Source organism: Macrobrachium rosenbergii, chromosome 6, assembly GCF_040412425.1.
Source record: "Macrobrachium rosenbergii isolate ZJJX-2024 chromosome 6, ASM4041242v1, whole genome shotgun sequence".
NCBI classification, from domain to species: Eukaryota; Metazoa; Arthropoda; class Malacostraca; order Decapoda; family Palaemonidae; genus Macrobrachium; species Macrobrachium rosenbergii.
The window spans coordinates 14,537,724-14,562,497 of NC_089746.1; the positions used below are offsets into that span (position 1 = coordinate 14,537,724).

Genomic DNA, 24,774 nt, shown 5'->3' on the forward strand with positions numbered 1-24,774 from the left:
GCACACATCTTTGTCAGCATTGCCAACCGTTTGTTATGGTAGCTCAAGTGACAAGATTTTACCTGAAGTGTTGGTAATGCTGGCTTTTAAAATTTCCCACTAGTGGGATTGGTAATTGAGATCTGTTCGGGCTAGTGGGATTAAGGGCGAATTCAGGTGTTCAGGTAAGTATTACAATATGAAAACTAAATTTTATTATAAAAATGTAATTTTTTGGGTGGGAGGAAATGAAAAAGAGTAAAATAAGTGAATGTAATCCCAAATCTCTTTGATACTTCTCTCAAGTTCTGATTCTGGTAAAGGTAAGATGTATAGGCATCCAAGGTTAAGTTATGTTAGGTGTGGTTTGATTAGGTTGAAATCCTATTAATTTTAAAGTACCTTGTGTTAGCTTGGGGCATCTAGATGGACAAAGCTGCCTGGCCAGGTAAGGTCCTGGTTCCGTAATTTAGGTTAGGGTTGTAAACATATTTTATAGTCCTTTAGGTTAGGTAAGATGGGGGTTTCCAAAGGGAGGGGGAGTTCAGCAAAGCTTCCATGGGCAGTAAAGGACCAGGTGTCGTGCTCTGTCTGTGTGGTGCTGTTGCTAGTGTGCCTGCTTTCCCTACCACTCTTGCTGTGGTGGACCTGTCATTTCCTAACCCTGTGAGTCCCAGTGTACTGCTGTGACAGATGTTTCTGCTGTAGCTTCTCCAGCAGCCCCTGCTCCTTTTCCTTTGGGGTTGTCAACACTGGGATTTATTTCAGTTTTCTAGGGAGAGGATGAAAGGATCTTAAGTAGGGGAATTGGGAGGGACAGCATTTGCAACACCTGTTCACAAAGGCAGTTGGTTGTGAGTAATGCTGTGGTTTAGCATGCAAGTCTGTTCATGACCAATCTCCATTGCATGATTTCGCCCAAGCTTGGTCTCCATTGCACGGCTAGGACTGCTTCTAGTAACCTTCACTCACTTTTTGGGAGAAGATTACTGACCGGGGTGCTTCCCATGCCCTTGTTTCTGAAGTCATCCGGCCTCTAACCAACTACATGTTCCGCAAGCTGAGGGAAAAAGTGGCACTGAGTGGGTGTCCTCCCATTTCCTCTCGTATCTGCTTTGTTACTAAGCTTTAATGACCAAACCAGGTTTCTGGGAAAAATACAAATTGCCATGAAACCGCGAGATTTTTTTTGAGGTAAGAGTGAAATAGAGTAACAACCAAAATTTGTCTTCTCCCATATAAAAGTCTAGTTAACAGTCTTATAGTCCACAGTTTTGACTATAGCCAGCCTTTGTCTTCTAATTCTAGTCTTTCAACTACTGTAGAAATGAAAAATGATTGTTTCATAAGTGTGCGTTATATTATGATAGAGGTACTGTATTAGGAAAATTTCCAATTTTAGTGGATATGAACAAAAAAGTGAGGCAGCAAACCCAAAACGACTAAGGCCAAACCTAACTTGAGGGATTGTGCATATGTAGTCACTGTCACATTAACATTAAAAAAGTTTACCCTATATCTTTATTTTGGCTAAAACTAGATTGCGCATGAGTTAGGTCATTAGGTTAGGTTAGGTGAGGTGGATTTACCAGCGTATGAAATGTAGGTGGATATGCTAATGTATGAGATAACTCATTTAGGAGTTCCCCGATCTGGTGGAAGTTAAGACTGTGTTAGTTACAAGTCGGCGTCAGTATTTTAGGTGAAGAAAAAAATAACTCCTGAAATATTTGTCTAATTTCCATAAATGAAAGGAAAGATTCTCAATTTTAGCCAACTTAGCTAATTTATGAAAAGGATGGTGATTTCAGATTTTTAACTTTCCTTCCAAGGATTTTATTTGGATAAAGACATGTCAGAATGTAGCAATGGTGTCAGAGGGTTTTAACCCAACCCATAAGCATGACTTTCATATCCGGGTATCAAATATTAATGCCAATGTACATATTCTTCACTTACATATTCCAGCTTTTAACAGTGATTTTTTTTTTCAAAGTAAAAAGTGAAGCGAAGTGAAATGTGACACAGATTGTAGGTGCAAATAACTTAATGAGTTTGATAGCCTAAGTGCTACACGTATCACCTGTGTGTGTGGTGTGGTCAATCTCATCAGAAAAATGGCAAAAAAAAAGGATGGTTTTTGCCTGTTGGCATTACGCAGCCCTGTAAGGGACATGTGTGTGTGAGTCAGCCATCAGACAAAACAGGACAACAAGCATCCCGCTCTCTCTCTCTCTCTCTCCCTCCCGTGCGTCAGCGGCGATCACTCGAAGGAACGCAACTTCTACCTTTATAGAGGGATGAATAAATTTGTTTTTATTTAGCATTTCCCAAGTTTTTGAACGCAACTTAATTGTCTACCTTACAATATTCCTGTCTATTTTTCTCTAATCATTGTTGTCTCTATTCGTTGGTTGTTTAGCGCTGTCTGTCTGTGGACATGTACAATCACCTTGTTTGTGTACTACTTGCATTGCCATCCAAGCATTCTGATCATATTGGCGACTCATAATGTTCCACAACCGAGATCAGGGGTTTTTGTATCAAAATTGCATGTATGTTTCTGTTTGTGAAGACGCCAAACGCTCTCGCCATTTCACATTATGCTACTGCATTGTATTTTGTAAGGACTGGGGTATGAGTGACATACTGGCTGGGTGTTAACTGGTTTATTGGTTGTTCCTTACTGAGATAAATGTACAGAATCTTGGAAGATGTTATTGACATGTGCGAGCGGTAATGTAGCGTTTACACAATGAGACAGGTAAAACAGACATAAAGGTTCAGACATCTGTGTTTGTCGGCAGACAAACAGATGGCGATATCAAGAGACATGATTAACATACGGTGATGAAACATACATCAGTGGAAAGGCCAGGAAATTCTACATATGGCCAATTACATGAGATTCAAGACAGATTAATGGATACAGTGCAATAGCATAATAAATGTGAAATGTTGAGACCTTTGGCGTCTTCACAAACAGAAACATACACACAGTTTGATACAGAAGATTTGTTGGAACATTATGAGTACATGATTAGAATGCTTGCATGGCAATGCAAGTAGTGGTGATTGTACATACATTAAGACAACAATGCTTAGGGAGAAACAGATGGAAATATTGTATGGTTGAAATCGCGTTCTGTAGAGAAAGAAAACGAGACGCTGGCTTTGTCCTGTCCACTTCAATGATAACGATTGACGAACACAAAGGGGAAGGTCGGACACACGCGTGTTTTAGAAGAAAGCAGCGTCGGGGGCTCTTACAAAGATAGTACTCTCCCCAAGACGTGTGTAACGTCTGATTGTTTGGAAGAGACGGTTCGTCGGGTGACGACGGGCTCTTACAATGTTCCCCAAACTGAGTGTGAAGCGAGGCATCGATGCGGAAATTGTCTTGCCGAGGATCAGCAATTGTTTTGATAGAGGTGGCTCTGAATGTGCTTGGGCAAGGGCTGGGTAGGAGGCTGAAGGGCGGTATGGATAGCCAGCAGGAGCTCGAGGAGGACGGGAGCTGGTTGAAGGGTGACGTCGGATGATCCTTCATGAATGAATCGTGGCCGGCTTGAGGGCTGAAGGATGATGGCGTTGCTGATCCTTGGTAGCCCAGCTCGAGAGGGGCGGGAGCAGGCTGAAGGATGATGTGGCTGGTCCTTCGTTGGTCAGCTGATCCAGTATGAGTGCGGGCGGCTTCAGGTTTCCTGGAGGAGGCATCCAGGGCTCCGTGGTGGAAATGTGGGTCATCTCGGAGGGTCGGACTTCTACTGAGAACTCAGGAACGGAGGAGAAACAGCGAGCTTCGGTTGTTGGAAGAGAAAGGGTCTATTGTGGCGCGCGTGGGTCGTCATCTTGGGTCGGTTTGGGTCCTTCTTGGGTCACTCCGTTTGTGGTCACCAGTGTAAGGACTGGGGTATCTTCCAGTGACATTCTGGCTGGGTGTTAACTGGTTTTATTGGTTGTTCCTTACTGAGATAAATGTACAGAATCTTGGAAGATGTTATTGACACGTGGTTTATTGGTTGTTCCCAGACTGAGATAAATGTACAGAATAAGATGTATTGCGTTTACACACAGTCAGGTAAAACAGACATAAAAGGTTCAGACATCTGTGTTTGTCGGCAGACAAACAGATGGCGATATCAAGAGACATGATTAACATACGATGATGAAACATAAATCAGTGGAAAGGCCAGGAAATTCTACATATGGCCAATTGCATGAGATTCAAGACAGATTAATGGATACAGTGCAATAGCATAATAAATGTGAAATGGAGAGACCTTTGGCGTCTTCACAGACAGAAACATACACACAGTTTGATACAGAAGATTCGTTGGAACATTATGAGTACATGATTAGAATGCTTGCATGGCAATGCAAGTAGTGGTGATTGTACACACATTAAGACAACAATGCTTAGGGAGAAACAGACGGAAATATTGTATGGTTGAAATCGCGTTCCTGTAGAGAAAGAAAACGAGACGCTGGCTTTGTCCTGTCCACTTCGATGATGACGATTGACGAACACACGGACACACACGTGTTTGGAAGAGGCAGCGTCGGGGCTCTTACAAATTGTAGGTGGCTTCCTCTCCCAAGACGTGTAACGTCTGATTGTTTGGAAGAGACGGCGCTCGGTCCTTCGTTGGTCAGCTCGCGATGGGCTCTTACAATGTTCCCCCCACAAGCGAGGCATCGATGCGGAAATTGTCTTGCCGACAATTGTAGGTGGCTCGAATTCTGGCTGGCTTGGGCTAGGGGCGGGTAGGAGGCTGAAGGGCAGCACCGGCCAGCAGGAGCTCGAGGAGGACGGGAGCTGGTTGAAGGGTGACGTCGGATGATCCTTAATGGTGGCCGGCTAATAAATGAGGCTGAAGGATGACGAAGGCTGATCCATGGCAATGCAGCCAGCTCGAGAGGGGGTGGCAGCAGGCTGAAGGATGACGTGGCTGGTCCTTCGTTGGTCAGCTCGTCCAGTATGAGTGCGGGGGCGGCTTCAGGTTTCCTTGGAGGAGGCATCCAGGGCTCGGTGGTGGAGGTGGGTCATCTCGGAGGGTCGGACTTCTACTGAGAACTCAGGAACGGCGGGAAACAGCGAGGTGGCGCAGGCTGAAGGATGACTCTGGTCCTTCGGGTCGCGTGGGTTGTCATCTTGGGTCGGCTCCGTGGTGGAGTGGGTCCTTCTGGTCACTGAGAACCAGGGGTCACCAGTGTAAGGACTGGGGTATGAGTGACATTCTGGCTGGGTGTTAACTGGTTTATTGGTTGTTCCTTACTGAGATAAATGTACAGAATCTTGGAAGATGTTATTGACACGTGCGAGCGGTAATGTAGCGTTTACACACAGACAGGTAAAACAGACATAAAAGGTTCAGACATCTGTGTTTGTCGGCAGACAAACAGATGGCGATATCAAGACACATGATTAACATACGGTGATGAAACATACATCAGTGGAAAGGCCAGGAAATTCTACATATGGCCAGTTACATGAGATTCAAGACAGATTAATGGATACAATGCAATAGCATAATAAATGTGAAATGGAGAGACCTTTGGCGTCTTCACAAACAGAAACATACACACAGTTTGATACAGAAGATTCGTTGGAACATTATGAGTACATGATTAGAATGCTTGCATGGCAATGCAAGTAGTGGTGATTGTACATACATTAAGACAACAATGCTTAGGGAGAAACAGACGGAAATATTGTATGGTTGAAATCGCGTTCCTGTAGAGAAAGAAAACGAGACGCTGGCTTTGTCCTGTCCACTTCAATGATGATGATTGACGAACACACACGTGTTTGGAAGCGGCAGCGTCGGGGCTCTTACATATTCATTAATCTGTCTCGAATTTCATGCGAATGTCCATATGTAGAATTTCCTGGCCTTTCCATTGATATATGTTTTATCATTGTATGTTTATTATGTCTCTCACAATCGCCATCTGTTTGTCTGTCGACAAGCACAGATGTCCAAAACATAATCTCTGTTTTGCCTTGTCTGTGTGTACTACATTGCAGCTTGCACCAGCCAATAACAACTTCAAAGATTCTGTACATTCATTCAGTAAGGAACCACCAGTAAACTAGACAACACCCAGCCAGTATGTCACTCAATGCCTTCCTTACACTGGTGACCCGGAGTGACCCGGAGGAGCCGATGGTAGACGACCAATCCATGAAGACGACCCACGCGCCAATGAACCCTTCACCACCTCCTAGACTCAGCCTCCCGTCGTTCCTGAGCCTTCAGCAGATGTCCGACCCTAGATGACTCACCCCACCACAGGACCCCTGGACGCCTCCTCCAGGCAACCTGCCGCCGCCCCCGAACTCGTACCGGATGAGCTGATTAACGAAGGACCAGCTGACGTCATGCTTCAGCCTGCTGCCGTCCCCCTCGAGCTAGCTACTGAAGGAGCAGCCGACGTCATCCTTCAGCCTACTGCCGTCCCCCTCGAGCTGGCTACCGGAGGATCAGCCAATGTCATCCTTCAACCCGCTGCCCTCCTCGAATTCCTGCTGGCCAGCGCCACCCCCAGCTGACGTCATGCTTCAGCCTGCTGCCGTCCCCCTCGAGCTAGCTACTGAAGGAGCAGCCGACGTCATTCTTCAGCCTACTGCCGTCCCCCTCGAGCTGGCTACCGGAGGATCAGCCAATGTCATCCTTCAACCCGCTGCCCTCCTCGAATTCCTGCTGGCCAGCGCCACCCTTCAGCCTGCTGCCCGCCCATTCGAATTGTCAGCAAGATGGTTTCCGCTTTCGGGGCCTTGCTTTTGGGGGGCAGTATTGTAAGAGACCGGTCCTACGGGCACACGTGTGTGTTAGTCAGTCGTCTGACAAAACAGGACAACAAGCATCCCACTCTCTCTCTCTCTCTCTCTCTCTCTCTCTCTCTCTCTCTCTCTCTCTCTCATGCGTCAGCGGCGATCGTTCGAAGGAACGCAACTTCTACCATACAATATTTCTGTTTATTTTTCTCTAACCATTGTTGTCTCGATTCATGTACAATCACCACTACTTGCATTGCCATCCAAGCATTCCGGTCTTGTACTCATAATGTTCCACCGAATCTTCTGTATCAAACTGCAGTATGTTTCTATTTGTGAAGACGCCAAACGTCTCGCCATTTCACATATATTACGCCACTGCATTGTATTCATTAATCTGTCTCGAAGCTCATGCAAATGTCCATATGTCGAATTTCCTGGCCTTTCCATTGATATATATTTTATCATTGTGTGTTTATTTTGTCTCTCACAATCACCATCTGTTTGTCGACAAGCACAGATGTCCGAATCATAATCTGTTTTTGCCTTGTCTGTGTGTAGAAACTACATTGCGGCTAGCACCAGCCAATAACAACTTTGAAGATTCTGTACATTCATTCAGTAAGGAATCACCAATAAACTAGACAACACTCAACCAGTATGTCACTCAATACCTTCCGTACAGCCCTACCTGAAGTTTTCCGAGGTCTAGAAAACTTCATAGGCCTAAACGTGGTAATGAAACTGGCACTCACTTTCATTAGAAAATACCAAAATAGGCATCTAAATTCCGTCCCGTTTTTAGGCAAATCGAGGAAATCGTCGCTCGAATTCGCTATGAATGACTGTGTGCATAATTTCTGAATTAATGATCCGTATGTAACCCCAAGTGGTCGCAGTTCAGTAAGGAAATTTTACAGCTGGCTAATTACCTAAGCAGGTGTCGCCTTGTTATTACAGTTGAGCCCTCTCTCTCTCTCTCTCTCTCTCTCTCTCTCTCTCTCTCTCTCTCTCTCTCTCTCTCTCTCTCTCTCTCTCCATAAATAGCATAAATAGATCGATCAAAGCATGTGAAGTAACTAATGTATGTTTTTTGTTTAATTTCGCATTTTTATGTCATCTTTACCGTCTGATTTTCATTTAAATATTTCCTTAGTCCTGATTTTCACAGTATTGGTAAGTAAAATTCATCCAACCCCGCTCTTCGCCAACCCCTTAAATTCACCACCCCTGGAACGCAGTCGCTCATAAAAGTGATAGATTTTTCTGGTGTGCAGTTGTGGTTGCGTAGACGGCATGAAACGCCACATACCAAGTATCCACTGAACATCTGGACGGATGGTGCAGTGAATAGGACGCCTGAACTCAGTTGATTCCGTCGTTTCCAAATAGTACTCATACTTACCGGTTTCATAGTTTCGTTCAGTGTCTTTGCAACGGCTCTTCCCGATATGTCCACTTGTTCCATTGGTTCTTTGATCCAAGTTGTGAAGAAGTTTAGTACTATTGATGCAGTGTGAAAGTTGATGAAATGTGTCGGTAATATGTTTTTATAAACATGAAACTACATTAATATAATTATTTACCGCGGTAAGGATGATGATGACAGATTAATGTGATTATTGTGAAGGGGATTATTTGTTGGGTCGTATTCAAGATTCAAAATCGGACTGCAATTCCTCGTAAGAGAATCGAGATTGCAGTGGATGAAGAATCAGAACTAGCAGTCTTGTTTAGCTAAGTAAGACGTAACAGTCTTACGAGTGCCTCAGTCTTACTGATTTTTCAGTGTGAAATCGTCTAAAGAATTGACGTTTTACAGGGTGTTGTAGGAAACATCACCGAATACAGAATGTATTGGAAAGGTGAGACGAAGATTTGTCGAGATTGTTAATGAAATGTGGGACTGCTATAAGGAAAGGGATGTTTATATATTTTATAATTAATAGGAGCATTTAACAGGCCCAAACTTGGCGATTTTACCAATGTGGTAATTATTAAATTATAAAAAAAATCTGGTGTTCGTCAGTGATGGTATTTGCACATTTTTTTTATACCAAAATCCATGTTACCCGCGTTTTTTTTATTTTACAAATTATATAGGCCGTTTTCTTCGCGACATGTATCAGTTTATGGCTCCAGGAAAAATTGATGAACCATTGAAAATTATTTGTGAACAATCCTTAATGGTCAGGTTTCGAAGATCGCTATCCGTAACTGAAACTTTTTGGAAAATCAAAATATTTTAGTTCATTTATCATTAATCAGTTTATTGCAACTCTCTTTTAGTTAATTAGGCCTTTTTAACATCTGGTTGTGTTTTTTATAGGCTATTTCTGTTTTCTTAACCTGTAAAGCAGTTCATGTAATAGGTCGAGTGCATAATCTTCCCTTTGGTAATATTTATCATGTTTGTTGTCAGTATTTTATTTGGTTGTTCAATTATTCATTATAAATTACATGCACTATTTTTCTTATCGTTGAATTCAGCATCATTTTTCCATTTTATGTGTATTAATAGTGACAAGATAAGTGTTTTATAACAATTTGCGTTGGTGTGATTGGTCAGGCTATAACATAATTAAGGCTTTTATAGTTTACGTCAGCAGACTGACAGAATCGGATACCGGAGGAATGCTAGCTCGTTTCATGCCGTTTGTGTTAACAACTCAATTCCTTCCTTCAGTTCCTTCACATTTTTCGTGTTTTCTTCAGGCCTGGGGTAGGAAAGGACATGACGTTGTGCGTCTCAGTGTCAATAGCTCTTGAAAACAAAAATAATAATATATCCATTTGGGTGTCGTGTGTATATCACGTTCAGGGATAAAATACGCCTACATAGTTACGAAGCTTTGTGGAGGCATTGTAGAAGACAGTCTTGACTTTGGTGTTAGGTTATAATTTGTATTTTGGTGTCAAGGCTTGTTTGAAGGTTACACAGTTGATTATGTACTGATGTACATTCACCTTAACAGATAAATGTGTGTGTAAGTAATGTAAAGCGTAAGAGTAAAGCCAAGCCTACTCACTGTGACGGAGTACTTTTCATAGAATCGAACCAAATGTTTGAAAAAGCTTACGGTGCTGATTTCTCATTGGTTAACTAATTACCGTCTATGTATTTAATGAGGCTTTAAAATGAAATGTTTAGTACATGAGCACTTCTGATAAATATGGTTCATTCCATCCAATTATTGCGGTAGTATGACTTTTGTTTACTTTTGAATGCGTTTTAGGCAAGGAACAGTAATTCAAAGTAGGATGTTTCTTCCCTTCTACTGACACTTTCGAATTCATGATTAAGCACTGCATTTGCTACCTCCTTTAAGTGGGTTTCTTCTTTTTGATCCTGGGCTGGAAAAGGGCTTGAGGTTTCCCATTCCATCGGCCTTTTTTTTTATCTTAAATTTGGTAACATTGTTGCTACAACATTTATATGCATTTTTTACAGTTTTCTACCAAAAGGGACAAGCCCCAATTTTTAATGTGCACTTTGAACTTGGACCTAATAGAATGGAATATAGAATTTAGGCCAAAGGCCTAGCGCTGGGACCAATAAGATCATTCAGCACTGAAAGGAAAACGAGTAGGAAGGTTTGAAAGGTGTAACAGGAGGAAAACCCAGCAGTTGCTCTATGAAACATTAGTTAGGAGAGAGTGGATAGCAAGATAGAAGAAAGAGATCTGAATGGAGGTACAGTAAAAGGAATAAAAGGAGTTGAAGCTAGGGGCCAAAGTGATGCTGCAGAGAACCTCAAGTAATGCCTACAGTGCATCGTGTGAGTTGCACTGATGGCACTACCTCCCTACAGAGGACCTTTGACGTGTACATATGTTAGTTCAACTAAGACATTTCCATTTACTCTTGCTCACGATTAATTTTTTTAAGACTACACTAACTATTGACATGCTATGCAATGCTAAGTGAGCTATAGGTTTTTCAAGGATCATTTTCTCCTCAGTTGAAACATTGTCTACTTGGTCTACATTGCATGATGAATGATTTGATATTCCTTGCTCAGAGATGGAATGAGTAAACACTCAAATATCAAGCCCATTCAAATATCATGACACCTTTGGAATAGATTACTTAATAATCAACTAGGCCGTCGGCTTACCTTCGATCACTGGACCAATGATGTTTGCTTCATACTAAGTGAAACCTTGGCTTCTGCAACTCAAACTGTACTCCGTATTTGAACACATTTCAGTGTTCAGGAGGTATTGAGATATTATTGTAGGCAGAATATCAGGCCAACAGCCATAGTAAGCGATGAAAACTGAATGGCTACAGGTTGGTTCTAAGGTGGCATCACCAAACATTTTCTGGATCTTCAAGCACCTTGCCGCCAAACTATGCACTTGTAAATTAATCGGTTTTCTCTTAAATTGTCAACAAAATGAAGTATCCATTTCGTTGTAGTACTGAAATAAAGTACTGTATACCAGAAAGTATTTTCGTGTGACATTCTATCTACAGACTAGCCCGACTCCACTACGACATCACTTTATTTATTCTGTGGCTTCCACAGTGGAGGATTGTTCAAATTAAAATCCTAACCCTTATGTTCTTGGTCTTACAGTTAATCATATTATCTTGGGATGCATCCACTACCGCAGGATGCATCATCCACACTGCGGTAAAATGTCATAAATGCACCCTTAAGCTGACAGTGTTTGTGTCAACATTTTCTGCACTGTTTTGAATGTCTTGAGAAATGAAGACATCTATAAATATGTCTTTAAGTATGTTTCATAAAGTGGTGAACGATAAATTCCGCAAATGTGCATGTCTGCTTTGTATCAATTAAGATGTGATATATATCTAACAGGACATCAGTTGCATCTGAATTAAAAAAGACACATGAAGTTTTTCAGATCTTTATTAAAGCTTTGTGTAAAAGGTAGGCTTTTTCTGTGTATGACAGAAGCAATAGAAAAATGAAAGACGAAAAAAATATACGGTTTTTGGTAAGTTTATATTAATTCCATTTGTTTCTCATTTCCTTTTCAGAATGTGCCTGCCCATCTGCTTTGAGGATAATCCCCACAAGAAGAAAAGTGTCATTTCTAATAGTTTGTGCAGTTCTCGTGTGCATCCAGCTGTGGTACCCACTAATCTTCCAGTGGGGTGATGATACCCTCCTTATAAAGCATCAGTGGAGTAAATGGAATGGTTTTCTTAAGCATCGATATCAATTTTTAGTGGAAGAAATTGAACTGAATGTAACTACAGCTGATAAAGATTTCCCTTACAGTTATCTCATCAGTGAGCCAAATTACTGTAGCAGCCGAAGCGACTTGTATATTATTAATATTGTAGGCACTGCCCCCTGGGAATTCAAAGCCAGAAATCGGATAAGGAGGCTTTGGGCCAATGAAACCTATAGGAACTTAACTGGTTTTGGTACAGTCTTTTTTATTGGCCAAATATCTGACGAGACGATCATGGATGATGTCAAAACGGAGAGTGATAAATACCACGATATAATTTTACTGGATATTTTGGACTCTTATACCAATCTGACGTTGAAGACACTGGCTCTGTTTCATTGGGTTGACAGATACTGCACCAATCCTGTGTGGGTTTTGAAGAGTGATGCTGATGTTTTTGTGAACACATTTGCTCTTTCGAGGTGAGTGCGATTTTATGTTTGGTGTTTTGTTTAAAAGAAAAAATATAAATATAGCAGGTACGTATGTTTAGTATACTGTATTGTTTGACAGGATAACTTTTCAATAATTTTGACATAAGGCAGTTCAAGACATTGTCTTGAATTGCCTTACATTTGGCTTGAAGTAGCGACATGGATAAATATATTAAAAAGAAGATACAGTACTGGAATCCTATTATCGTAGGGGAAGATGGATTCCCGTTAAAATAAGGGAAGACACCTCTCACTTCCCATATAGTACAGTAAGTATGTGGCTTGACTAACAAACTGATGCATCTGTGTTTGTTCAGGTGGAGGAGGGGGACTTCTTTTTAAGGCAGTGGTTTGTATGTATGGCATATATAGTGATTGTTTTAAAAGATTGCTGTCTGTTTATAAGAGGACGGACCATTGTCTTATAGCCAGATCTGTACTTAGGGAGGAAGGGGACATTGACAGAAGTACAGTAGTATAAAGCATCTTTCCAGTTGGTATGATGTCATCAGGTAAGATTGTACCTTATTTGACTCATTCATAATATTGTCATCCTTCTCTAGGCTTTAGGACTTCTCAGACTTCATGCTGTATTTTAGACCTTGCCAGCTCAGTAAATCTGACCTGGAAACTATTACATTGGAAAAAAAGTGAAGGGTTTCATATCCTGATAAGGAGAATAAGGCTGAAGTGAAGGTTAGAATCTCCTGAAAGTATTGGACCCAATGGAATTTTGCTAATGTTCAAGTAAATAATCAATAGTTTCCCGGGATCAGAAATCCTATTCACAGTTTTGTTTGCTTTTGAGAAATTTCTCTTGAGAATGGATGAGGTCAGAAAATATAAAAAACAACAGTCTTTGGCATATTCATCCTCAAAATGCTGAGTTATTCATTAATGTCTCATATCTGTTACACAAGTCTCACAAATTTTCATTCATCCCAATTTTATTTTTCTTCAGGCTGGAGTTAGAAAAAGACACTGGGTTGCTCTGGCTCATTAGAAGAAAGTCAGTCCTCCTTACAAATAGTGTGCTGGTTGCTTGTGTGCTTAATTTCTGCTTCCACTTTTCCACAATGTTTGAGCCTTTTCTTCTAACATTCCTGGCATATCAATGTAACACTATGTTGATCTGTCTTCTATCTTCATAGATTTCAGAATTATGCATCCTTTTCACCAACCTGTTTTTTCCATTCTTTCATCCAACCAAATATCACATATTCTTTTCTCCTGTACTAACCCTTTTTTTACCACATAAATTTATTGTACATACATATACAAATTATTTGACAGCACCGGACTAAAATTTTTACGTTAAGAATTTTCTAGCTAGAGTGGAAATTTTGCTTGTGTAGCTGGTATAGACATTGTGGTCTTGATTGAAAATATTCATGAATACTGTGTACTTTTATTGCTGCAACAAATGATAATTAAAAAGGAACCTTCATTGTTACGCATTAACATGATTTATCTGCATTACTGTATAATAATAGAATGCAGCATTTAAAACAATGTTAATTTTTCTCATAAATTATTCTTCAGGTATTTACATAAAGTGCAAGAATCCGGTAGAGGATTAAATAATACGTTTGTGTGCAAGAAAAGAGGGCCAGTGTCCCCCTGTCGCATTAACTGCCCTCATGCCAAGTGGAGAGTGTCCTGGGAAGAATATCCTAAAGACAAGTATCCAGAGTATTGCATGGGCCCTGGGTATGTTATTCCAAGGTGAGACTCCAGTTTTCAGTATAGAAATTTCTCACCTAGTTTAAGGTTATCATGGTTCTCTTGTCTTTACTCTTTACTTCATAATCAAATTACTTCACATGAATTGTTAAAGTTCACTGACACAAATATTATTTACTAAGTATTCAACATGGTACAGTAGTTTGCAAAGACTGTTTGAACTAGGAAGATGATTTGATGAAAATTTCTTACAATTTGTTGAAATTTAATCAACATTTTTGCTATTGTTGGTATGCTACACTCACAAGATTGAACTAGTAAGCTATACTGTAACCATTTTGTAAACATGCTCAGAAAATATGTGAATGTAGCTCAGTGTATATCAACCTATGCAACAACCATCTTTCTCATTGTTAGGCCTGTAAAGTCCCCGCTAAACGGGTTTTCTATGAAGAACCTCCCATTTTCTACGGTGCCTTCACACCTGACCTTAGGTCAGAGTACTCAGTCCTATTTTTCATTATATAATTCTACATTTATTACCTATTCATTTTGACCTTATATATTGTGTGTGTCAGAGTATTTTTGTGTCTAATCTACTATTTTCAGTCGTCACGTTACTTGTATGTACCTGTCGTGTTTTGCATAGAGAATGATTGACCTCGGGTCACCTGTATGTCTTTGTACTGATGTCTGCACACCGCTTTATGAGCGAACGGCTTCCTCAATAAACTAGCAGTAATTGCCTACCTGCGCTTTCTTTCGCACCGTCTCACAGTGGTGACCCCCGGAGTGGTTCCCGGAGCCATTAACGGACCCAAACGGACTAACTACGGTGCTCTAACAAAGCGTTCAGGCGTTGTCGACCCTCGTCGGCAAACCACTGGCGTCATTAGCGGACCCACACGGCATGCTCCCAAGCGTGTATTGACGCGAGTGTTAACTCACACTCCAAGTGAGAGCGCGGAAATGAGCATGGACACGGACATTCCCTCCCAAATACAAATAACCACAAACCTCTCGGAGACAGATATCTCCCTTGAGCAACCCCCACTCATGCCCTCCCCCACACCAAAACCTGTGCTCTCCTCCACGCCAGTTCCCGCTCCTTGCGCGATGCCCCTCCCAACGGATCAACTGAGGGCCGCCCTCACCATAAAGCTGCCACCGTTCACCCATCACAACCTGGCATCATGGCTCTACAGGGTCGAGGGGCAGTTCAGGGTGGCAGGCCTGACCGATGAGGTGCTGCAGGCAGACAGTGATCAGCGCCCTACCGGAGGAGATATACAGAAAGGTCGCCCCGTGGGTGACGTCAACTTCGAGTCCTGCCACCTACCAGCAACTGAAAGCCTCTCTCGTCAAGACCTGCTCCCTGCCGGTCTACGAGAGAGCCACCCTCGCCCTCGATCTCGCCATCAACCCCCGGCATGACATGAACCTCCTGGAGACGTGGCACGCCCTCCAGGACCTCCTCCTCCTCCCCGAGACGGACAGCAGCGGCAGGCACAAGGAGATCAGCCTGTCGAGGGAGATCCTCCTGTGGCACCTCCTCCCAGAGGTTTGGTGTCAGATTGAGGAGCCCTACACCCTGCTGGTTGAGGATCTCATCAGAACGGCGCAGCAGCTAACTGACTGCATGAGGGCAGCGAAGCGGGCATCCACGCCCACACACCCTGTCAACTGCCTCCAGCCGGAGGAACCCAATGCAGAGGAGATCAGTGTCGTCGCCAGGAGGCGGCCACCCCATCACCAGAATAAGGAAAGGCTGGGGCTTTGCTATTACCACCGGAGGTTCAGCAAAGACGCCCGAAATTGTGAGGCCCCCTGCCTTTTCGCCCATCCAAAAAATGGGGAAAGTGGCGACGGCCACCCTCACAGGCCGCCATGGCAGCAGAAACACCGAGGAGCCCCACACCAGTAGGGTTCTACGTCCGCAACACTGTCTCCGGCAGGAGGATGCTGATAGGCACGGGGGCTGTGCGGTCAGTGTTCCCACCTTCCAGAGAGGACCGCAAACGCCTGCTGGACCTGGCTGCCTCCCTGACAGCCGCCAACGGGTCCCCTATCCTCTCCTACGGCACCAAGCTCCTGTCAGTCTCCATCCTGGGCCGGAGATACAAGTGGAACTTCATCGTCGCGGACGTGAGAACCCCACTCCTGGGTGCAGACTTCCTGGCCCACTTCGGACTGGCAGTCGACGTCGGCCGCAAACGCCTGCTAGACACCGAGTCCTGCCAGTCGCTGCCCCTGGTGCCCACAGTATGTTCCGTCGCTCCCCACCAATACGCCTCCCTCCTGAAGGAATTCCCTGAGGTGTTCAGGCCTGAACTTCGTCAGGTGCCCGGGGCCCCAGCCAAACATGGAATATATCAACACATCAAGACGAGGGGCCCCCCAATGCATGCAAAGTTTTGGAGGCTTCCCACTTAGCGCCTTCAGGAGGCCAAGAATGCTTTCGCCGACATGGAACGTATGGGCATATGCAGAAAGGCCCCCAGCCCTTTGGCCTCTCCCCTTCACATGGTGCAGAAACCGGACGGCTCCTGGAGACCCTGCAGTGACTACAGGCGGCTCAACCTCGCTACGGAACCAGACCACTACCCTCTCCCAAACATGCAAGACCTCACGGCCTCTTTCCACGGGGCCAAAATATTTTCAAAATTAGATCTCTTAAAGTCCTATTTCCAGGTACCAGTAGCTCCAGAAGACATTCCCAAAATCGCCATCATCACGCCCTTCGGGTCCTATGTCTTCGCCTTCTCCACCTTTGGCCTGAGGAACACAGGGGCCACTTTCCAGAGACTGATGGACAGCTTCCTGGGGGACCTGAACTTCTGCGTCTGCTACGTCGATGACATCCTAATTTTTTCCAGGTCCCACAAAGAACACCTGCGACATATCTGGAAGGTCCTGCAGCGCCTGCAGGAGAACGGCCTTGTCGTCAGGTTCGACAAGTGCACCTTTGGCGTCGAAAGAGCTGACTTCCTTGGCCAGGAGACATCCCCGGGAGGCGTCCGCCCACTTGCATCGAAGGTCGAGGCTGTCATCAGGTTCCCCACCCCTACCTCCATCAAGGGCGTACAAGAATTCCTCGGGATGGTCAACTACTACAGGAGGTTCATCCCCGGGGTTGTGCACACCATGGCCCCTCTGACGGAGATCCTGAAGGGCCATCCTAAGTCCGTAGTGTGGGACCCCAACCAGCAGCAGGCCTTCTCCCTGACGAAGGCCGCCCTTGCCAAGGCAACAACCTTGGCCCACCAGGACCCCAACGCCCCCCTCCAGCTAACAACAGATGCCAGCAACGTCGCCTGTGGGGCCATCCTGGAGCAGGTCATCAACGGAGCCCCTCAGCCTATCGCCTTCTTCAGCAGGAAGCTCAGCCCCACCAAGTCCCGCTACAGCACCTTCGACAGGGAACTCTTTGTGGCGTACCAGACGGTACGCCACTTCAAATTCCTCCTGGAGGGTACGTCCTTCACAATTTGGACGGACCACCAGCCGCTGGTCCACGCCTTCACAAAGCTGGGGGATGCATGGTCCTCCAGGCAGTAGTGGCACCTCGCGGCCATCGCGGAGTTCACCTGCACCATCAAGTACCTCCCCGGATTGTCCCACCCCTCCAGCAGGACGACGGCCAAGCTGCTGGCAGAGAAGTTCATCTGGCATGACATATGGTAGGACGCAACGGCCTGGGCGAGGCAGTGCATTCAGTGCCAGACCAGCAAAGTAGGGTGTCACACCGAGTCGGGGGTGGGCGACTTTCCTCAGCCGGGAAGACGTTTCGGGCACATCCACGTCGACGTTGTGGGTCCTCTTCCCCCATCAGGAGGAGCCAGGTACCTTCTGACAGTCGTCGACCGCTCCACCAGGTGGCCCAAAGCGACGCCCATGGAAGAAGCCACCGCCAGTGTGTGCACCGAGGCCCTCCTCTCCAGCTGGATCAGCTGTTTCGGTGTCCTGGATCATATAACTACGGACAGGGGCCCAGCTTTCCTGTCCGAGCTGTGGACCGCCTTGGCACGCCTGCTGGGGACCACTCACCACAGCACCACCGCCTACAACCCCGCAGCCAACGGATTGGTGGAAAGGTTCCACAGGTCCCTGAAGGCGTCCCTCATGGCTCGCTGCACCGCCGACAATTGGAAGTACCAGCTGCCTTGGGTCCTCCTCGGGTTGAGGACTGCCCCCAGAGCCAATGGCAACCTGTCCGCAGCAGAAAAAATCTGTGGGGAGTTACTTGTTGTCCCGGGCGAACTCATCACGGAGGACCGGGACAACCTAACAACAGAGGCTCCTTGACAGGGTCAGAAAGTTCGCCCCCTGCCAGCGGACGTATACCGACAGGATGTCTCCCTTCATGCCTCCTGGTCTATCCTCCACCATCTACGTCTTCTTCAGGAACGACGCCGTATGCCCACCCTTAACCAGGCCCTACAGGGGGCCTTTCCTCGTGCTGGAGAGAAACAAAAAGGCATTCTGGTTGGCCATCCACGTGAAGGACGACTGGGTGTCGGTAGACCGCCTTAAGCCCACACTCCTGGAGGAGGACGTCGGTGGCACTCCCCAGTGCCCCCCCACAGGAGACATCACCCCCTCAGCCCACCCCGCCCACAAGAAAGTCGCATGGGCACCCCCGGAAAGCCCCGGGCCCAGGCAGGGGAACAACCAACCACTCCCATACGCAACACACCGGAGTCGAATGCACCCCCAGCTGACATCAAGGAGCCGCGGCCCTCTCCGCTGCCCCAGCAGATACCTGCCTTGATCAGACGTTACCTACGTGTTGAGGAGGGGGGGGTGTATTGTAAAGTCCCGCTAAACAGGTTTTCTATGAAGAACCTCCCGTTTTCTACGGTACCTTCACACCTGACCCTAGGTCAGAGTACTCAGCCCTATTTTCCATTATGTAATTGTACATTTGTTACCTATTCATTTTTGCCCTTATATCGTCGACGTTTCCACAAACTGTCGAATCGGCAAAATTCTTGTTTTGAGTAAATCGCGTTTAAAGATTTGTTCCATTTCATACCATCTTTTTATCAAGTAATTTAGTCGATAAACTTTTGATTTTTGGTAGTTGATAAGATTAAGACCTTCACTTTCAAACAGTGTTTAAACAATTTCTTAAATTCATAATAAAGATTTCTTAATAATGTTTACCAAAGATATTCGTCAGTTTGTGAAAACTGACTGACTCACTGCGTTAACGATTCGACATCTATTCGTCACTTTGTGGTGACATTTTTACCTGACACAATGGACATTCGTCACACACCGAATATAAGATTGAAATTTTTTTTCTTATAAATACATATGATATAGGCTGAGAAGGTAAATATATACACATTTATTTGTTTGATACACACACACACACACACACACATATATATATAATGGTTTTATTGGGTAAAAGTCCTTCAATATTGATGGAAATAGTTTATTTTCACTGAAAGCATTACACTGCATGTCTGTTCTAGATATAACTACTAAGCTTTTTTAGTAATGAGGGAAATTACGGTAAAATGAAATGTTATCAGGATTGCTAATAACAGGAATTGTTCCACTACAAAAGCTCAAAAGGTCATTAAATTTAGCACTTGATAATTTAACAGCCTGAATAATGTGCTGTGGTTGCTTAACACTGGATTTCTGTTTCCCTGTGGTTCGAGAGTCAATCAGTGATAATGTTTGAAAATCCTGGGCAGAATGGGAGGCTTTGTAGAAAATTTTCCTTTCTTTTCTCTAGCTAAATGCAGTTGCATTATCTTTGTCCAGTCGACTAGTAAGCCCTCGTCAGATGACCTAATTCGGAGAATCCTAAGTTGTTGAGAACAATCCTTTCAGTCGGTGATCATTTTTGGTTCCAGTTGTATCACCTTCTAAGGATTTTTCCTAGCAAGTCTAATAACCATTGCCAACTGTGATGGGGTGAAAATATCTCATGCCCTTTTCATTGCCCTCTCAGTACTGCTATGCACCGAGTCTCCTTCACATTAACCATGATCTGTTTCAAAGACGTACACAGCGATTTGCTTTATTGAAATTGAATTCTCCAAAAGTTAAACAACATAGCTGGCAGTATGGAATTCTTGTTTTGCCTGGCACATCCATCACAAAAAAAGACAACATTAGTATACTGTACTTTGAATTCTTGTCTGCTTCTGCTAGCCAGCTTCTGATGCAAGAAGCAATTCCATTTGCTCCTTGTTTAGCAATTCCTTCATGCTAAAGGAAATAAGAACCCTCGGCATTTCCTAAATTATGTATAGTAAAATTATAGCATGACAGTTTTCTTTTGTAAAAGAGTTCATTGCGGAGAGATTTAGGCAAATATAATACTTGTTTCAGGTCGATATTCGCAGCAATTAGTTCATTATTCGACTTGGCTTTCTCCTTTATTGTTTTCTTTATTTCTGTAACTAATTCTTTTTTTTTTTTTTTTTTATGTTTTCATATCGAAATTTAAATTCCTCTCGCTCATCTCTATTTCATTTTCGGGCACATGAAATTTTAACTTATGAGTTTTGAATATATTCCTGTAAAAAGAAAAGCTAACTTCACCTCCACTGGTGTCTTCGGTATAAAGTTGATACGTTTTGGTGATTGTCAAATCGGGATATAAGGTTTGTTGGGTGGAGCTTTTACGACAATAATGTGACTCCATCCTTAGGCATCTATTAATGTGCTCTATCACCATTAGTTTAAGTCTTTTATCCCTTTTCTTTATTTTCTCCCTTCTACCTCCACGACCCTTTTCTTGTACAGTTTCATCTGATGACAGTTTCTTCATGGCTGTCCTAATTTGCCTTTCACTAATATTTAGTGTGTTTAAAAACATCACTCTACACACCCGTAGTTTTCTACCGTCAGGTTATGGTAAGAAATGTAAGTTGTGGTTTTACGGCTCAATTTCATATCTTTATCATTCTTGGTGTCAGTAGCTTGAACATGTTGACATAACCATTCCCTTTGCTTTGTAACACTTCTTAAATCATAAAAACCACTGAGAATGGTATTTCTTTCTTCATTTGTTATTTCATTATACAGCACAGACCTCTAACATTGCACATTTTTTTTTTTTTTAGCATCATGGCTTCAGGTTTCTTCTTGCTGGTATCTCTCTCTTATTTTGTACACTTGCGTATGCATAACCACAGTTAAGATTTTCTTTGCACAATTTTCAAAGCCCTTTTTTTCTGAAAAGTTATCCCTCTTTAATGGCGGCATTCCACTTGGTTGTTTTGCAAATCCATCAACTTCAAACTATTCAGGATATGCAGCACTAACAGAATCAGAAACAGTTTCTTTTCCTAAGACATTCTCATATTTTGCACACGCTTTATCACAATTCTTACTTATCACACTGTAAGTTTTGCAACTGTCGTTGTTTTCAAAATGAGAAAAACAAAGTAGCTTTTGACATTCAGATCTTGCAAAAACTGCAAACACATCACGCATACAACCTTCACTGTCACATATACCAATTTGTGATATTTCATCCTCGGATATAAGGTCATCAGTGTTCGGTACATACACTGGATCACTGATTGAATCACACTCTGAACTAAATGTATCACTAACATCCAAGGAAGAATTGTCATTCTCAAGATTCTGTTTGATGGTAGTGAGTGGTATATCAGAATCCTCATAATCATAGTCGTTTGAGGTATTTTTCTTGGCTAATTTTGACAAAGGTATATCATCATCACTATCTGGGGCAAAACAATGGAAATATTTTGAACCTTAAGGAGCTTGATGATATCTCTTTTATTAACCACTTCTTGACCCAGGTGCATTCAGCATGGGATTCACATCCCCGAAATTCTACTGCACATGGGCTGGATTTCTTTTATAAATGGCTAAAGGTCAAATTCTCTGGATTTTTAGAAGAAATATATATATATATATATATATATATATATATATATATATATATATATATATATATATATATATATATATATATATATATATATATATATATATATATATATATATATATATATATATATACTGTATATATATATATATATATTATAATATATACTGTATATATATACAGTATATATATATGTATGTGTGTATATATTCTTTCCATAATATTTCTATTATTTCTTTTCTGAAATTGAACAGCAGACTCCGTAAAGTTTATGATTATCAGATACAAGCTGTTACATATAAATAAGCATAGTACCATCATATCAATATAAAAAGTTATCATACAGAGCAACCAGATGGTTTTAATTAACAATGCTGCACTTTGTGAAAAAACAAAGTGCGCATTCGAGAAGCCTCACGTTTTCACAAGGTGACGAATCGAACATTCGTCACTTTGTGGAAACTGATTTAGTGTGAAATGCCGGTATTCGACAGTATTGATATTTTATATCTCGAAAACCACTTGAGATATCAATTTGAAAGTTTGTGACATTAAAGATCAAAGTATGCTTGTTTTTGTAGTAGTAATAACTCATTTTGCCCAAAATGTGCGATTCGACGGTTTGTGGAAAAGTCGACGATATATTGTGTATGTGTCAGAGTATTTTTGTGTCTAACCTACTATTTTCAATTGTCACGTTACTTGTATGTACCTGTCCTGTTTTGCATAGAGAATGATTGACCTTGGGTCACCTGTATGTCTTTGTACTGACGTCCGTACACCGCTTTATAAACGAGCGGCTTCCTCAATAAACTAGCAGTAATTGTCTACCTGCTCTCTCTTTCGCACCCTCTCACAGGCCTACATATGTGTGGTTGATTGTTGATATTTGTGTTGAAATTCTATGCACAGTATTAATTGTTATATTAACTGTCATCCATTATATTTACTTGCATATGACCAGAATTCTAAAAGGTAAAAATAACTTTCATCTTCAGTGTAGTTGCTGACAGCATTATAAAAAAATTTTGTCGTCATTTTTCTGAAAGGAGCATAATCAGGCCTATCCTCGAAGCAGCAAACAAAACCCATCCGTTCCGCATGGAAGATGTTTATTATACCGGAATCATCCCAGACAAGATAAAAGTAGCCAGGAAAAAACACAGCATAAGAAGTCGTTTCCCTTGGCGACCCAAAGCGTGGCAAGACTCTTTCGTCTTTGGTGACCTGATGATCCTGGAACTTGACAAGAGATTGGGAAGAGGAGCCTCAGCTTTGGTGTGGAGTAACATCCTTAAAGACAGAGGTCTCATAAAAGAGATAGATGGTATGATCCAAGGTCAGTTTAAGAACATAGTTTTTAAACGTCCTGAGAAGCAGCGACAAACTTGAGTAGATTAGCATTTACAGTACTTGACTGTATAGTATAACAGTAATTTGTTAAGCTTAGTTTGTTAGTAGCAGTCATAATATTTAGTGAAATGTATTAATACTTTTAATGAAAAGCAGCAGTTTCGTACTAGGAACTTTAAAATAGAAGATACTAACATTGAAAAAACACTAGGCAGACAAAATGAAACAATTTTGAAAGTAGCACTCCCATAACTGAAGGCGACTGACCATATTTTTGCACGCAAGTTGTGTTAAATTTTTATAAAATCAAAAGAGACTGCACTTTGACATTGAGATGTTGCACAACATATTGTTATGTATTGTAATTTGTGTTTAATAAAAGTTGAAAAATAGTTTGTAGTCATTGGTTATGTTTAGGTATAAACATAACCTTTCACTTTTATTTTGTAGCCTTATAGCAGTATTACTTAATTATAGCTTTCCACTTTTGTTTTTTTCAGCTTAACAGCAGCATTAAACATAGTTACAAGCATATCCAAAAAAGTGCGAAGAATTCGAGAAGTTAAGAGGGCATTGTGGCTATTAGAATTACATACTCCAGTCATCTTTACCTAAACAGTACTGTACTGTAGACACCTGCTTAAACTCATTTTAGTTGTTAAACAAGGGTCCCCTTATAGTTTGGGTAAGGCTGTATGAGTCATACATTATCACATTTATTGCCAGTACAGTCATGGTAAGGGGGTAAGACATGCTGTAATAACACCTCAACTTAACAACCCCAACTTAGTGGATTTCTGTACTTATCAGCTGCAATATTTTATGTGATAGACTATGTTACTTATCAGAAAGCCAGACCCTTACTTATCAGAAAGTCAGGCCCTCAAAGTGACTGTTAAGTTTAGGTGCTATGTATTTTCATTTTATCATTTTCCTTGTATATAATAAGACTAGTATGTTTGTTGATGTGTACAGTAGATTTTCTTTTTGTAATCAGAAGTATCTCCTTGCTTTGCTTGAAATCATTAAATACAGTACTAAGAAATGGGAATCTGGGTACTGTTGACCCTGACCCTTAATGATTTTAGTGCAGTACAATACTGTAGTGGAATGATTTACGTAAATTATTTTGAAAATACTGTACTGTAAAAACAGTCAAATAGGGGAGGATGATATTTATGAAGGTTTCATTTGGTCGAAACAGGTAAGGGTAGCAGCTTTTGGATTACAGAGTTCATAATGGATAAAAATATTTAAACAGCAACTATATTAGGGTGCATTTCATCAATTAAGTAGTGTTGTATCAAATTACATTTTTACTTATAGAACTTACCTGGTAGTTACATATAGCTGTCGTCTCTGACGTCACGGCAGAATTTTAAATTTCGCGCTAGCGCTATAAACACCTAGGTGATCCCTCTACCAGCGCCCTCTATAGGTAACAA

The 24,774-nt window shown here is 42.4% G+C and overlaps 1 protein-coding gene and 1 long non-coding RNA gene across 4 annotated transcripts in view; one reads left to right on the top strand and one right to left on the bottom strand.

Moving 5' to 3' along the window:
* The window catches only part of LOC136839211 (beta-1,3-galactosyltransferase 5-like), a 55,023-nt gene extending 30,589 nt beyond the window's left edge, over positions 1 to 24,434 (top strand). Inside the window, exons 2-5 of one of the 3 annotated variants that reach the window (XM_067104948.1) lie at positions 11,775 to 12,396; positions 13,951 to 14,133; positions 23,026 to 23,315; positions 23,830 to 24,434. In XM_067104948.1, the coding sequence (XP_066961049.1) occupies positions 12,209 to 12,396; positions 13,951 to 14,133; positions 23,026 to 23,315; positions 23,830 to 23,834 (666 nt within the window). In that variant the 5' untranslated portion in view covers positions 11,775 to 12,208 and the 3' untranslated portion in view covers positions 23,835 to 24,434. Of the gene's footprint in view, positions 1 to 11,774; positions 12,397 to 13,950; positions 14,134 to 23,025; positions 23,722 to 23,829 lie in introns of those variants that run through there. The other 2 variants (XM_067104946.1, XM_067104947.1) reach the window with 2 other exon arrangements.
* Positions 20,521 to 21,838, bottom strand: LOC136839209 (uncharacterized). Its single transcript, XR_010853254.1, has 2 exons — positions 20,839 to 21,838; positions 20,521 to 20,633 (listed from the first exon to the last, which is right to left on the bottom strand). It is a non-coding gene; the product is annotated as an uncharacterized lncRNA (long non-coding RNA).
* Positions 24,435 to 24,774: the final 340 nt, after the last annotated feature.